The sequence below is a fragment of the Adiantum capillus-veneris genome, chromosome 2 (assembly GCF_014529385.1).
Source record: "Adiantum capillus-veneris isolate H3 chromosome 2, ASM1452938v2, whole genome shotgun sequence".
NCBI lineage: Eukaryota > Viridiplantae > Streptophyta > Polypodiopsida > Polypodiales > Pteridaceae > Adiantum > Adiantum capillus-veneris.
Genome location: NC_140932.1, coordinates 53,353,377 through 53,370,158, shown reverse-complemented (window position 1 = coordinate 53,370,158; position 16,782 = coordinate 53,353,377). Strand labels below are relative to the sequence as shown.

Genomic DNA, 16,782 nt, shown 5'->3' with positions numbered 1-16,782 from the left:
TAAAGAGAGGCTAGCTCATGTGTGAAATGGATGGTGGTGTGTGGAGTGTGTGCTGTGGAGCTGTGTGGGATGGTATCTCCGGTGATGGAGAAAGAGAGGTATGTGTGGTCGGCTCCGACGGGTATGGGTGGAATGGTGAAGGATGTGATAAGGTGTGTAGCCTCCCTGGGTCCCAGAATATAGTCGACTGTACTCCCCCCTCCCTCTGTAACTCCATGTGGCATACAAGTCAGGCCCCCTGAGGTGGGTCACTGGGCCATCCCGTTATAAATAACGAGACGGTGCTGGGAGCCAAGTCGAAGTAGGTGTCGTCCGTAGGCTGTGACTGGAGCTCTGTCTGCTGTATCTCTCATAGTAGCCTCCTCATCTAGAGTGTGTAGTGCCTCTGGGTCCTCGTGGTCATATGCCTCACACTGCTCACTGCGCGTACGAGCATTGAAGTCTCCCATAAGGAAGACTTCACCCAGTGTAGAGTACTCCATAATCTCCTCCGTGAGGCATGCGTACGGTGACTCCTGCTCAATAGGGGCGAATCTGGAGCCTGTGGGAGCAAAGTAGCAAAGGGCAATGTAGACGATCCTGTCTCGTGAGAGCTCGAGGCGAATCCACATGTATCGGGCCTGTGGGTCCCGGGAAACAATCTGTAGTCTGCTGTGAAGCCCCTGTCTAAAGAGTATGGCCACTCCTCCTGAACCGCGAGTGGTGTGCTGGCGCATACATCCCCGATGTAGAGACTCCCATTGGAATCCATGTATCCGTGGTAACCCTCTCTCTGGGCTCTCGTGTGTCTCTGTAAGTAGAATCATGTCTCGACCTCTCATCACCTCCTCAAGTCTCTCTGGGTGTGTCCATAGGTCTCCATTGCAATTCCAAACCGTGACATGAATCTCCTCGTGTGTCCCACAGGCCGTGAGTCCCTATGCGATGGTCTTGCCATCAATGATAACCCTACCATCTCGATATACTGCCTTCTTCCCTTCTTTGCGGGCTTGGTGGACTCTAGGCATGCACGCGCGGCGGTGATTTTGTTGCATCTTTGTGAGGTCATCATCAAGATAAATCGGGGGGCCTTCTAGCCCTCTCAAGATGACCCTCTTTCGGAGGAAAGAAGTTCGAGACTCCTCGGAGGCGAATTGGAGGATGAGAGCTCTCTTCTTTGGATCTTTGCCGGCTCTCCAAACTTTGGAGAAAGGGATCTCTTCTTCCTTGTATCCCACTTTCTTGCATAAGGCTTTCCCATCGCTCTCGGGTGTAGACCCTTCTTCTTCTTTGATGCCGGTCACTCGCACATTGAGACGGCGAGCTTGTCGCATCTTCTCCTCTTCGATGGTTGTGTGTACGATGAGTACCTCATCTTTTTGGGCTTCCTCTCTTGCTACCTTCTTGATGTTCTTTTTGACCACTTCGACCCATCCTTCTTTGGTGGCCTCTAATTTGTCCTCAATGCTTGCAGTGAGGGCTTTGGTGATCTCCTCCTTGAGGGCTTCCTTAGCCTCCCCTTTAATCTCTCCTTCCTCGGGGGTGAGGGATGTGAGGGAAGCATGAAGGAGATCGATTTGTGCCTTCATCTCTACTTGCTCTTTCCTCCATCTCTCCCTCTCCTTCTCGTTCTCCCGTTCCCTTCTCTCCTTCTCCTCTTTGAGATTTTGGATTTCCGCTCTCATGTCCTCCTTCTCTTTGTTCCATAGCTTGATGAAGTTGGCTTTCTCCTCCTTCCATATTTCTCTCTCCATCCGCCATTCCTTCATGTCCTTCTCCAATTGTGCAAGCCTCTTATTCGTGAGCATGAAGGACGTTGTCTTCGTTGTCGGTGTCGGCGTCTTGATGATGGGGGAAGACATGGTTGTCTTCGTAGCTACCCTCTCTTCATATTGTGAAGAAGAGGGGAGAAGGGGAAGAGAACACTCGGCTTGTGTGTATGCAGGGGGCAGCGGGCAGGGGATGGGGATGGGGTGTGTGTGTTCAGTGGATGAGCTGGTTGTCTTGACGTGCAGGGAGCAGCGCACAGGGGGGGGGGGGGGGGCAGCGCGCAGGAGGGAGCAGCACACAGGGGTGGGACAGCGCGCAGGGGAGGCAGCGCGCAGGAGGGAGCCACGCGCAGGGAGCAGCGCGCAGGGGAGGCAGCGCGCAGGGAGAAAGAGGGGAGGCGAGGGCTGGCAGCGCGCAGGGGAGGGAGAGAGAGAGAGAGAGAGAGAGAGAGAGAGAGAGAGAGAGAGAGAGTCTATTAAATGAAATGTTATATTAACGTCTTCAAAAGGCCAGAGTGACCTCTGAGACCAAACTGATACAAAAGTGGTGAATCTGTTACAATGTCTGAAAAGTGTGAAAGTAAACGCGAAAAACTAAATACAAAGTATTAGATAAACTTCTTAGGAGCATTCTGGGTGTCTGGCTAGAATGCTTCTAATCCTTTGTTGTAGTCTCCTCCGTTGAAGTGTGCTTCTGCATCTCAGTCGTGGTCGTCTCGATTTCCTAAGCTCAATCACCCTGTCAATGAGGGTGCCTTTGGTATGAATGTGGGTACTCCTTTGTGCTCGTTGCTGGCCTCTTACTTCTCCTTCCATTCCTACTTCTCTCAATCCGAAGAAATCTGTGATCTGCCTCTGAGGCTGTAGTGCTCTTTGTCTTCTCATTAGATTATCCCTGTGCCGATGTAGTTCCAGTAGGTACAGGCCTAAGCACCTTTGATCTTGGTATTGCATGACTATCTAGAGGTCCAAAGCCTTCTTTAAATAGGCAATGGAAACGCCCACGTATCTCATAGTATACGGTGCAATGACATATGTAGTGTAATTCTGTCTCCGGCTCCATTCCGCATAACTTGCAAATTCTGCTCTCACGTGGGATTCCCCTAAATCTACCAAATTCAATTTCCCGCTGGTGTGAGGATGTACGAATATGACCAATAGCACATCTCAAACCATGAGACAGGTGGGTATCCATGTAGCTCGGGCGAATCACAAAACCATCTTCAAATAGCTGTAGGAAGTTTTCTTTGTAGTCGGCCATCTTCGTGCCCAATTCTTGTGTAGGGTATACCCATGTCCTCTTAGTGTCCAACTGTATAAGATCCTGGCGAGAGAGAGAGAGAGAGAGAGAGAGAGAGAGAGAGAGAGAGAGAGAGAGAGAGAGAGAAATGAAATGAAATGTTATATTAACGTCTTCAAAAGGCCAAAATGACCTATGAGACCAATCAGTTACAAAATAGTGAATGCTACAGACTCACAGAATAGAGACTCAGACTCTACTGTGAGTCTGAGTCTGAGGCTGTTTTCGGCAGATGCGAAGCAAAGGTGTCTCTCCAACTGCAATCGCATACGTGTGCACCTTGAAGGCAAGTTCGGGGTGAGGAAGCTCTGTGCTGTTTTCGGTGGATGCGAAGCAAGGGCTGATCTACTTGGCCTCCAACAGCAGATCAATTGGGACATTTTTGAGACTAAACGCACACACACACAAAATCCTCCCGCCAGGGTTAGAAACTCACTCCTCTTTCGCTTCTCTGCATGGGCCGATCTTCGGGCAAGTAAACAAAAGCCCTTTGAGAAGGCAGATGCTACAGATTTTATCGTAGATAACACTTTGCAATAAATGCAACAGCAGGAATGGTGTTGGCCGTCTCCTACAAATCAAGCATGGAGTCTTCACGTTCGGCACTATTCAAAACGAGAGCTGCCTTAGTCATGCTACTACCTTGGTCGACATGTAAGCAAAATGTGGTGCATTTCGTAAAGCACAAAACGTGCTTGAGGAGCTTGTTGTCCGAGATGTCGTCTCTTGGAATGCACTGATTGTGGAATATGCAACTTCGGCACGGCCAAGATGCTCTGGGCTTTCTTCAGCGGATGCGAAGCGAGGGTGTCTTTTCAAATGCAATCACATACGTGCGCATCTTGAAGGCGAGGTCACGGTCAAGAAGCTCTGAGCTGTTTTCGGCGGATGCGAAGCAAGGGTGTCTTGCACTTCAGATTATGATTGTACGTTTTGGGAAAAGTTTGCAGGCATTGCTGAAAAGGAAGGCGAAGCTGATTGTTACTTTGCAATGGAGGTCCAAGCAGATTGATCAAGCACATGCAGCTCTTTGATGTGAGGCTGACCACCACATTTGTACATAGCGCCAAGATGCTCTAGGCTGTTTTCGGCGGATGCGAAGCGAGGGTGTCTCTCCAAATGCAATCACATACGTGTGCACATTGAAGGCAAGGTCAGGGTCAGGAAGCTTTGGGCTGTTTTTGGCGGATGCAAAGCAAAGGCTGATCCACTTGGCCTCCAAAGGAAGTTCAATTTGGACTTTTTCCAAGCTAAACACACACACACACACAAAATCCTCTCGCCACGGTTAGAAACTCACTCCTCTTTTGCTTCTCTGCATGGGCGGAGCTTTGAGCAGCTGAACAAAAGCCCCTTGAGAAGACGAATGCTACAGATTCTATTGTAGATAACACTCTGCAATAAATGCGGCAGCAGGAATGGTGTTGGTCGTCTCCTACAAATCAAGCATGGAGTCTTCACGTTCTGCACTACTTAAGAGGAGGGCTGCCTTGGTCATGCTACTACCTTGGTCGACGTGTATTCCAAACGTGCATTTCATAAAGCACAAAACGTGCTTGAAGAGCTTGTTGTGTGAGATATCGTCTCTTGGAATGCACTGATTGTGGGATATGCCCAACTTGGGCAGGGCCAAGATGCTCTGGGCTTTCTTCAGCGTATGCGAAGTGAGGGTGTCTTTCCAAATGCAATCACATACGTGTGCATCTTGAAGGCGAGGTCACGGTCAGGAAGGTCTGGGTTGTTTTCGGTGGATGCGAAGCAAGGGTGTCTCTCGCACTTCACATTATGATTGTACATTTTGGGAAAAGTTTCCAGGCGTGGCTGAAAAGGATGGCGAAGCTGATTGTGACTTTGCAATGGAGGTCCAAGCGGATTGATCAAACACATGCAGTTTTTTAATGTGAGGCTAATGACCACATTGTGCGACAGCGCCAAGATTCTCTATGCCGTTTTCGGCAGATGCGAAGCGAGGGTGTCTCTTCAAATGCAATGGCATACATGTGCACCTTGAAGGCAAGGTCAAGGTTAGGAAGCTTCGGGTTGTTTTCGGCGGAAGCGAAGCAAAGGCTGATCCACTTCGCCTCCAAACGGCAGATCAATTGGGACATTTTTCAGACTAAATACACACACACACACACACACACACACACACACAAAATCCTCCTGCCAGGGTTAGAAACTTTCTCCTCTTTGGCTTCTTTGCATGGGTGGAGCTTCGAGAAACAAAACAAAAGCCCCTTGAGAAGGCATATGGTACACATTCTATTGTAGATAACACTCTGCAATAAATTCGACAGCAGGAATAGTGTTGGCCGTATTCTTCAAATCAGGCATGGAGTCTTCATGCTCGGCACTACAAGAGGCCGGTTACCATGGTCGTGCTTTGCAAATACCTTGGTCGACATGTATGCCAAGAGTGGTGCACTTTGTGAAGCACAAAACGTGCTTGAGGAGCTTGCTGTCCGAGATGTCATCTCTTGGAATGCACTGATTGTGGGATATGCCCAACTTGGTGGGCAGGGCCAAGATGCTCTGGGTTGTCTTCAGTGGATGCGAAACGAGGGTGTCTTCCCAAATGCAATCACATACGTGCGCATCTTGAAGGCAAGGTCACGGTCAGGAAGCTCTCGGCTGTTTTCGGCGGATGCGAAGCAAGGGTGCCTCTAGTACTTCAGATTATGATTGTACATTCTGGGAAAAGTTTGCAGGTGTTGCTGAAAAGGATGACAAAGCTGATTGTGACTTTGCAATGGAGGTCCAAGCAGATTGATCAAACACATGCAGTTCTTTGATGTGAGGCTGACCACCACATTGTACGACAGCGCCAAGATGCTCTAGGCCGTTTTGGGCAGATGCGAAGCGAGGGTGTCTCTTCGAATGCAATCACATATGTGTTCACCTTGAAGGCAAGGTCAAGGTCAAGAAGCTTCGGGCTGTTGTCGGCGGATGCGAAGAAAGGCTGACCCACTTGGCCTCCTATGGCAGATCAATTGGGACATTTTCCAGACTAAACACACACACAGACACACAAAATCCTCATGCCAGGTTAGAAACTCACTCCTCTTTGGCTTCTCTACATGGGAAGGGTGTCTCTCACACTTCAGATGATCATTGTTCATTTTGGGAAAAGTTTGCAAGCATTACTGAAAAGGATGACGAAGCTGATTGTGACTTTGCAATGGAGGTCCAAGCGGATTGATCAAACACATTCAGCTCTTTGATGTGAGCTGACCACCACATTTGTTCGACAGTGCCAAGATGCTCTAGGCCTTTTCCGACGGATGCGAAGCAAGGGTGCCTCTCCAAATGCAATCACATACGTGTGCACCTTGAAGGCAAGGTCAGGATCAGAAAGCTTCGGGCTGTTTTCCGCGGATGCGAAGTAAAGGCTGATCCACTTGGCCTCCAATGGAAGATCAATTGGGACATTTTCCAGACTAAGCGCGCGCGCGCACACACACACACAAAATCCTCCCGCTACGGTTAGAAACTCACCCTCTTTTGCTTCTTTGCATGGGCGGAGCTTCGAGCAACTAAACAAAAAGCCCCTTGAGAAGGCGGATGCTATAGATTCTATTGTAGATAACACTTTGCAATAAATGCGACAGCAAGAATAGTGTTGGCCGTATCCTTCAAATCAGGCATGGAGGTCACGTTCGGCACTACTATAAAGGAGGGCTGACTTCGTCGTGCTTGGCACTACCTTGGTCCACATGTATGCCAAATGTGGTGCACTTCGTAAAGCACAAAACGTGCATGAGGAGCTTGCTCTCCGAGATGTCATCTCTTGAATGCATTGATTGTGGGATATGCCCAACTTGGGCAGGGCTAAAATGCTCTAGGCTGTTTTCGGCGGATGCAAAGCGAGGGTGTCTTTCCAAATGCAATCATGTATGTGTGCATCTTGAAGGCGAGGTCAGGGTCAAGAAGCTCTGGGTTGTTTTTGGAGGATGCGAAGCAAGGGTGTCTCTCGCACATCAGGTTATGATTGTACATTCTGGGAGAAGTTTGAAGGCGTTGCTCAAAAGGATAAGTTGATTGTGACTTTCCAATGGAGGTCCAAGCCGATTGATCAAACACATGCAGCTCTTTGATGTGAGGGTGACCACCACATTTGTATGACAAGGTCAAGATGCTCTGGGCTGTTTTCGGTGGATACGAAGCGAGGGTGTCTCTCCAAATGCATCACATACGTGTGCACCTTGAATGGAAGGTCACGGTCAGGAAGCTCTGGGTTGTATTCGGTTTATGCGAAACAAGGTCTGATCGACTTGGCTTCCAACGACAGATCAATTGGGACATTTTCTAGACTAAACACACACACACACACCCACAAAATCCTCCTGCCACAGTTAGAAACTAGCTCCTCTTTCGCTTCTCTCCATAGGCGGAGCTTCGAGGAACTGAACAAAAGCCCCTTGAGAAGGCAGATTCTACAGATTCCATTGTAGATAACACTCTGCAATAAATGTGACAGGAGGCATGGTGTTGGCCGTCTCCTTCAAATAAGGCATGGAGTCTTCACGTTCAGCACTACTCAAAAGGAGGGCTGCCTTGGTCGTGCTACTACCTTGGTGGACATGTATGCCAAATGTGGTGCACTTCGTAAAGCACAAAACGTGCTTGAGGAGCTTGTTGTCCGAGATGTCGTCTCTTGGAATGCATTGATTGTGGGATATACCCAACTTGAACAGGGCCAAAATGCTCTCGACTGTTTTCGGTGGATGTGAAGCGAGGGTGTCTTGCCAAATGCAATCACATACGCGTGCATCTTGAAGGCAAGGTTAGCGTCAGGAAGCCGTGGGCTGTTTTCGGCAGATGCAAAGCAAGGGTGTCACTTGCACATCATATTATGATTGTACATTTTGGGAAAAGTTTGCAGGCTTTGCTAAAAAGGATGAAGAACCTGATTGTGACTTTGCAATGGAGGTCCAAGCGGATTGATCAAACACATTCACCTCTTTGATGTGAGGGTGACCACCACATTTGTACGACAGGGCCAAGATGCTGTGGGTTGTTTTCGGCAGATGTTAAGCAAGGGTGTCTCAATCACATATGTGTGCACCTTCAAGGCAAGGTTAGGGTCAGGAAGCTCTAGGTTGTTTTTGGCGGATGCGAAGCAAGGGCTGAAATACTTGGGCTCCAGCGGCAGATCAATTGGAACATTTTCCAGACTAAACACACACACACACACACACACACACACACACACACACAAAATCCTCCCTCCAGGGTTAGAAACTTACTCCTCTTCTGCTTCTCTTTATGGGCAGAGCTTCGAGCAACTGAACAAAAGCCCCTTGAGAAGGCAGATGCTACAAATTCTATTGTAGATAACACTCTGCAATAAATACGATAGGAGGAATGGTGTTGGCCGTCTCCTTCAAATCGGGCATGGAGTCTTCATGTTTGGCACTACTCAAGACGAGGGCTGCCTTGGTCGTGCTTGGCGCTACCTTGGTCGACATATACCTTGGTCGACATGTATGTCAAATGTGGTGCACTTCGTAAAGCACAAAATGTGCTTGAGGAGCATGCTGTCCAAGATGTCGTCTCTTGGAATGCATTGATTGTGGGATATGCCCAACTTCGGCACGGCCAAGATGCTTAGGGCTGTTTTTGGCGGATGTGAGGTGAGGATGTCTTGCCAAATGCAATCACATACGTGTGCATCTTGAAGGCGAGGTTAGGGTCAGGAAGCCATGGGCTGTTTTTGCCGGATGCGAAGAAATCGTGTCTCTCGCACATCAGATTATGACTGTATATTTTGGGAAAAGTTTGTGACGAAGCTGATTGTGGCTTTGCAATGGAGGTCAAAGCGAATTGATCAGACACATGCAGTTCTTTGATGTGAGGCTGACCAGTACATTTGTACGACAGGGCCAAGATGCTCTGAACCGTTTTCGGCGTATGCGAAGCGAAGGTGTCTCTCCAAATGCAGTCACATAAGTGTGCACCTTGAAGGCAAGGTCAGGGTTAGGAAGCTCTGGGCTGTTTTTGGCGGATGCAAAGCAAGGGTGATCCACTTGGGCCCCGGCAGCAGATCAATTGGGACATTTTCCAGACTAAACACACACACACACACACACACACACACACACACACACACACACACACACACACAATCCTTCCTCCAGGGTTAGAAACTCACTCCTCTTCCGCTTCTCTTTATGGGTGGAGGTTCGAGCAACTGAAAAAAAGCCCTTGAGAAGGCAGATGCTACAGATTCTATTGTAGATAACACTTTGCTATAAATGAGACAGCAGGAATGGTGTTGGACGTCTCCTTCAAATTAGGCATGGAGTCTTCACGTTTGGCACTACTCAAAAGGAGGGCTGCCTTGGTCGTGCTTGGCACTACCTTGGTCGACATGTATGCCAAATGTGGTTCACTTCGTAAAGCACAAAACGTGCTTGAGGAACTTGCTGTCCGAGATGTCGTCTCTTGGAATGCATTGATTGTGGGATAGACCCAACTTGGGCAGGGACAAAATGCTCCAGGCTGTTTTCGGCGTTTGTGAAGTGAGGGTGTCTTTCCAAATGCAATCACATACGTGTGCACCTTGAAGGCAAGGTCAGGGTTAGGAGGCTCTGGGCTGTTTTCGGCGAATGGGAAGCAAGGGTGTCCCTCGCACATCAGATTATGATTGTAGATTTTGGGAAAAGTTTGTAGGCGTTGCTGAAAAGGATGACGAAGCTGATTGTGACTTTGCAATGGGGTCTAAGCGGATTGATCAAACACATGCAGCTCTTTGATGTGAGGCTGTTGATGTGAGGCTGACCACCACATTTGTACGACAAGGTCAAGATGCTCTGGGCTGTTTTCGGCGGATGCAGTGAGGTGTCTCTCCAAATGCAATCACATACGTGTGCACCTTAAGGCAAGGTCAGGGTTAGGAAGCTCTGGGCTGTTTTTGGTGGATGCGAAGCAAGGGCTGATCCACTTGGCCTCCAACGGCAGATAAATCGAGACATTTTCCAGACAAAACACACACACACAAAATCCTCCAGTCAGGGCTAGAAATTCACTCCTCAAACACACACACACACAAAATCCTCTTGCCAAGGTTAGAAACTCACTCCTCTTCCGCTTCTCTGCATGGGCGGAGTTTTGAGAAATTGAAAAAAAGCCCCTTGAGAAGGCAGATGCTACAGATTCTATTGTAGATAACACTTTGCAATAAATGCGACAGTAGGAATGGTGTTGGGCGTCTCCTTCATTTTAGGCATGGAGTCTTCACGTTCGGCACTACTCAAAAGAAGGGTTGCCTTGGTCGTGCTTGGCACTATCTTGGTCGACATGTATACCAAATGTGGTGCACTTCGTAAAGCATAAAACGTGCTTCAAGAGCTTGCTGTTGGGGATGTCGTCTCTTGGAATGCACTGATTGTGGGATATGCCCAACTTGGGCAGGGCCAAAATTCTCTAGGCTGTTTTCGTCGTGTGGGAAGCGAGGGTGTCTTTCCAAATGCAATCACATACGTTGGTACAGCCAAAGTGTGTTGATCCTAGCAGAGGGCTCAGGCAATGATGTGTATGCTTATGGATGCATGGCAGAGGGCTAGAGCAGATGGGAAGAGCTTGTACAGGCAAGTGACAGCGGAGATGTATGCTTTATGTGGTTTTTTAGGCAAAAGGGGCTCCAGATAGGGCCTGACAGGGTGGCAGATGAAGGGTGATCAAAGTGCTATTTTTTGGCCCAGATGTGTAGACCTTGAAGTACTGGAGGAGCAGGTCCAGACGGCTCATCAAACAGAGCAACGGAGCCCGAGATATTTGACTTTGAAGGGGCAGTGCATTGCAGACTCTTGCCGGACAGGGCAGCTAGGGACAGGTGGCCCGAGTGGATGTCAGTGTATGGACGCGTAGTGCTCAATTTATGTAGCATACCCATCTTTTCAGATTGCAGATCAGAGCTATGAATTGCAGTTTATGGCCAGATGAAGTTTTGTCGGGAACCGGGTTGGTGCCCACCTAACCGCACGGGGATTCGTGCCATCTGGTATTTTTTGGGCCGCGACAGAGTTTGAGACGGTGCTATGCAGCATATGGAGTTAACAGGAAGAAACTGCATGTGGATTGGAGCTCGGAGCGTGAAGTATAGCCTATTGAAGTTGAGGACCCGTTGCTGGGTAGAGCAACACTGATGATTGTTGCAATTTTTGGACCGACGGTTGGGATGCCTGGGGAAGTCAAAAGGTGGCCGAGATGGGTGGAGACCAAGGCCAAAAAAGTGTGTTATCAACTGGATTTTCAGCTTGGCGATCCGATATCGGAGCCACAAATGGCAAGGCTCGGAAATTGGAAGTGCCCCAATGGGGTTTTTTGTTCAAATGAGTTTTTGAGGCTTGGAGGGGTGGCCACCCAGGAGGCCATCATGTGGTTGGTCTTAATCCCACATGTGCAATGGCAAGGGGAGTCCGTGGGGTATAAGAGGCAAGCCATGAGCCTTAGTTGGAGTGTGAGGAGGCGTGGGAGCTCCTTGGGAGCTTGGCGATGGCGGTCTCCTGTGGGCTCTGCGCAGTTGCACGTTGGGCGGTTTTGAGTAGCGCAGTTGGCGGCCGCGGGCGGCGTGGCTTGCAAAGGAGGTGATGATATGGCAGCCCGGTTGGGGCAGTTGCACACGCCCGTTGGGGCCATACATTTTTTAGGACAAGGGTGGGGGGCACCGACGGCGCCGTCGGTGCCCCGCTGGGATAGAGGTGTTCATGCATGCAGTGGTGTGGAGGACAAGGCAAGCCCGTGAAGGGACGCATCACATGCAAAGAGGTAGTCTAAAAATAGACGGGGGCAACAAAAATAGAAGGGGAGGCTGTCACACGCAAAAAAGGGCCCGTTTTTTTGCAGCTTAGGAGGATGGTTTTTTTTGAAGAGGGAGCTCTTGGGGACCGAGGAGGAGCACTCGGAGAGAGTTGAGGAAGAAGAAGAAGAGGCCCGTTTTGGTGCCCTAAGGCGAGGAGGGTTCTTGGTCTTTTGGAGTCAAAGGAGACAGAGCTCGAGTGTGGAGCTTCAGAAGAAGCTTTTGAAGCCGACTTGAATGGTTTTTTTTTGGTCGCTCTCAACGAGGAGAGCCGCACGAAGGCGAGGCCGTCGATTGCCAAGTTTTTTTTTTTGCTCGTCGATGTAGAATCGACGGAGCTGTCGTAGCAAATTTTGATGATGGTGTAGATGATGTTTTTTGCCATAATTGAAGCAGACCACATCAGTTTCTGGTGTCGTTTCTTCCCTTTTTCCCCCTTCTTCTCTTTGCTCTATTCCGACAATCCGGTGCTGGTGTTGGAGATGTGTGTGCCTCCCCGGGCCTCTGTGTGTGTGAGAGAGAAAGAGAGAGTGGTGTGTGCCACGGCATGGTCGTAAACGGGCCGGATCGGTGTGGATTGCTGTAGATTGTGCGAGTTTTGAAGGTGAACTCTAGTGGATCGAGGTGCAGTGATTATCGTGGGCTATAGAGAGGCAAACTGTTTGGGTTCTGGGTGTGTCCCCCTGCCCCCCCATCCAACGTGTGCATCTTGAAGTTGATGTCAGGGGTAGGAAGCTCTGGGTAGTTTTTGGCGGATGCGAAACAAGGGTGTCTCTCGCACATCAGATTATGATTGTACATTTTGGGAAAAGTTTGGAGGCGTTGCTGAAAAGGATGATGAAGCTGATTGTGACTTTGCAATGGAGGTCCAAGCGGATTGATCAAACACATACACCTCTTTGATGTGAGGCTGACCACCACATTTGTACGATAGGGCCAAGATGCTCTGGGCTGTTTTCGGCCGATGCGAAGCGAGGGTGTCTCTCCAAATGCAATCACATACGTGTGCACCTTGAAGGCAAGGTCAGGGTCAGGAAGCTCTGGGCTGTTTTCGGCGGATGCGAAGCAAGGGCTGATCCACTTGGCCTCCAACGACAGATCAATTGGAACATTTTCCAGACTAAACACACACACACACACACACACACAAAATCCTCCCGCCAGGGTTAGAAACTCACTCCTGTTTCGCTTCTCTGCATGGGCGGAGCTTCGAGCAATTGAACAAAAGCCCCTTGAGAAGGGAGATGCTACAGATTCTATCGTTGATAACACTCTGCAAGAAATGTCATAGCAGGAATAGTGTTGGCCGTCTCCTTCAAATCAAGCATGGAGTCTTCACGTTCAGACTGAACAAAAGCCCCTTGAGAGGCAAATGCTAAAGATTCTATTGTAGATAACACTCTGCAATAAATGTGACAACACGAATGGTGCTGGCCGTCTCCTTCAAATCAGACATGGAGTCTTGACGTTCGGCACTACTTAAAAGGAGGGCTGCCTCGGTCGACATGTATGCCAAATGTGGTTCACCACTTCGTAAAGCACAAAACGTGCTTGAGGAGCTTGTTGTTCGAGATGTCGTCTCTTGGAATGCACCGATTGTGGGATATGCCCAACTTGGGTAGGGCCAAAATCCTCTGGGCTGTTTTTGGTGGATGCGAAGCGAGGGTGTCTTTCCAAATGCAATCACATACGTGTGCATCTTGAAGGCGAGGTCAGGGTCAGGAAGCTCTGGGCTGTTTCCGGCGGACGCAAAGCAAGGGTGTCCCTCGCACATCAAATTATGATTGTACATTCTGGGAAAAGTTTCCAGGCGTTGCCAGAAAGGATGACGAAGCTGATTGTGTCTTTGCAATGGAGGGTTAGAAACTCACTCCTCTTCCACTTCTCGTTATTGGCGGAGCTTCGAGCAACTGAACAAAAGCCCCTTGAGAAGGCAGATGCTACAGATCCTATTGTAGATAACACTCTGCAATAAATGTGACAACAATAATGGTGTTGGCCGTCTCTTCAAATCAAGCATGGAGTCTTCATGTTCGGCACTACTCAAAAGGAGGGCTGCCTTGGTCATGCTTGGCCCTACCTTGGTCGTCGACATGTATGTCAAATGTGGCACCCTTCGTAAAGCACAAAACGTGCTTGAGGAGCTTGTTGTTCGAGATGTCATCTCTTGGAATGTACTAATTGTGGTATCCCTTCTAATGCAATCATGTACACTTGCACCTTGAAGTCATGGGGCAAATAGTTTGAGAGTTTCCTCCTTCCTCATATTGCTAACATCTTCCGATACTTATGTGTGTAAGAAGAGTTAATGTAGTTAAAAAGCACTATGCAAGAACATTGTTTTGCATTTGGAAAGAGCAATCTTGGCTTTTGCTTTGCAAGGTGGTGGATGTCGTGTGCTCCATTGGAGGACAACTTGGGGGGCTTTATATTCCATGAGAAGGCACCTTAGGATGTGTGTGTATGTGTACGTGTGCATGCGGGGATGGGGGTCTCTGAGAGTTTGGATAAATGGCCAGACTTAAACATTGTGACAAGCATATGAGGAAAAGCAACAAGCCATCAAGAAGGGCCAAAAAACACAACTATTTTGTGGTAAGAAACTTTGGATTGTTGAGGTAAATATCAACATGTTCCCTTGATGGTTCAAGAGGTTAACCTCAAAAAATGTAAATGTAGCATGTACATTCAAGCAAAGGGGCTTTTATATTGAAGAAAAGTTATTTATTTACATGTGCAATTTAAAAACGAAAATTTGAAGAAAGTTATAGGTTTATTGAGGAAAAAGATTCATTCAATTCATAATGAAGTGTGTGTAGAGGGATTTTAAATTACCTGTTGAATGCACGAGCTTAGAAGGTGGACACCTTGGGTTTGATAAAAGAAAAGTAAAGACAAAAAACTCAAAAAATTGTGTTACAAGTGCAAAAGCATAAAAACAAAATCTCACATATAAAATGCACTCTGTCCACACAAGTTGTATGTATAAAGTAGCTCCCTCTTTCTCACACACAAGTGTCAATAAAATAATGATACTAAATCATTTTTATGAAATTTTTTCAAACTTGATTTAAAACATTACACTCAATACTGTGATAGGTAAGTGATGAAAAAACCCGAGTGACGAAGATCTACGATGAAGAACAAAGAAGCCCGAAGAAGTGAGCTCACAGCTCATCCAGACTCGTCAGCTACAACCAAGCCGGTAAGCAACCCTTTGGTTGCCCCTCTCCACCAGTGAAGCACACCTGCTCTTGCATGTAGGGGAATTATTGTAGCTTTGCAAGTTTTTACCTTCGAGCTCTGAGGTTCTCTCTCTCTCTCTCTCTCTCTCTCTCTCTCTCTCTCTCTCTCTCTCTCTCTCTCTCTAATACGTTTGTCATCTTGTGAATTAGAAAGGACGGGTCATCACCTAAATTGGGCCGCAATAAACTTGGTTTCTAATAATTTTAATCAGAACATCCAAACTATAACAGAAGAGCTGTCCAACGTTTAAAATGTTAGCAACGTTCCAATTGTTGCCCAACTTCAAAATTTGACTCAAATTGTCACACAAAGATTTCAGAATTTGTCTGATCGTTTAAACATATTGGAACCACAATTGAAGAGGTAGAAGAAAGAGCAGCTGAGCGTGAGGAACGTGACATTGTTCGCTCAATAAATGCAGGTTTGAACACCATGAAGCTATTGAATCAATATTGGTGAATGGACAAGCGTCACCGAACTTTCTGCTTACGGTTGGACGATTAGCGATTCTTAATGGCCAAAATACGAATGACCTCCTCACTTTCTATGGCCTTCCAATCAATGAAAATTTGAATGAGCAAAGACGTCGGCTTGCAAGATTTTGGGAGTCCTTTTTGTACGTTTCTCTCTCTTTCGGTTTATATTTATTTATATAGCTTCTTTTATACTTCTAAAAAAATAAATTCTGTTCATGTAGGGATAAGAGGCTTTGGGGATTCCATTTGATGGAACTGATGAGGTTTTGGGAAGCAAAGTGGACATTGTCTTTTTTGTCATGTATTGATAGTTTAGTAGCATCCCAACAGTGCACTCAGACCTAAGTTGGGGTATACTGGCTCCATGGTAACCTTGTGGTTATTGGCTCTTTGATTGTAAACACATACTTGTTGGGCTTTGCACGTCATGACATTCTTTTATATGCGTACTAAGTAGTAAGTTTGTGAGTTGCAAATCAGTTATATTTTGTGGAGCTGCTTTTGTTGGTCATACAAAGTTCTGGTATTGATGAATGTGTACTGATTGGTGAATGCAATGATGTTCTCTGTTTCTGCTTGAGGTTGTTTACACATCTTTTCCCATTTTTGCATTAATGATAACTTTATCTTTCTTGAGAGGACTTTTGGTTGTTCTTTCCATAGGGAATTGCAACCAATAAACTTTTGGTTAAGATAGCATCTGCTAGGAATAAGCCTGATAGGCAGACATTGGTAAGTTCGATTTGTCTAATTGGAATGTTACCTATCATGGCCAATTCTGTGGATGGATTGATGTTGTTTGATCTGAAGATTAGATAAGAGGACCAAAGCAAGTTCATTCACCAACTCTTGAGACTCTATGGTCGTTATGATGATAACTGTACATGGTTCTGCTCATTTTCTACGTTTAAGCGCATTACACTAGGGCCAAGGTGCATCTTTAGTTGCTTTACTGTCCTAACATGTGAATGCTTTATGGTGCTTCATTAACATCCAAGGAACCTTTCCTTTTCACATGTTTGGGACGTGTACCACCTGTCTTATTGATTCCACCACTTTGTCACTGAGTAGTTTTCTCATTTGAATTTCACCTCTGATGTTTGGTTAGCATTTAGTCAGGGTTATGCTTCATATTTTTTGTCACAATATCCTCACACTTACTCATAATATTTATCATCATCACTTGTACCTTTTTTGGTCTCATGGGTCAAT

At 47.3% G+C, this 16,782-nt stretch overlaps 1 protein-coding gene across 3 annotated transcripts in view; it reads left to right on the top strand.

Annotated features, from left to right (window-relative positions):
* The window catches only part of LOC147462799 (uncharacterized), a 51,024-nt gene extending 34,960 nt beyond the window's left edge, over nucleotides 1-16,064 (top strand). For all 3 annotated transcript variants that reach the window (XM_086485623.1, XM_086485613.1, XM_086485604.1), the window contains exons 2-3: nucleotides 15,516-15,710; nucleotides 15,792-16,064. In XM_086485623.1, the coding sequence (XP_086341749.1) occupies nucleotides 15,516-15,710; nucleotides 15,792-15,915 (319 nt within the window). In that variant the 3' untranslated portion in view covers nucleotides 15,916-16,064. The remainder of the gene's footprint in view (nucleotides 1-15,515; nucleotides 15,711-15,791) is intronic.
* The last annotated feature ends 718 nt before the right edge of the window (nucleotides 16,065-16,782 follow it).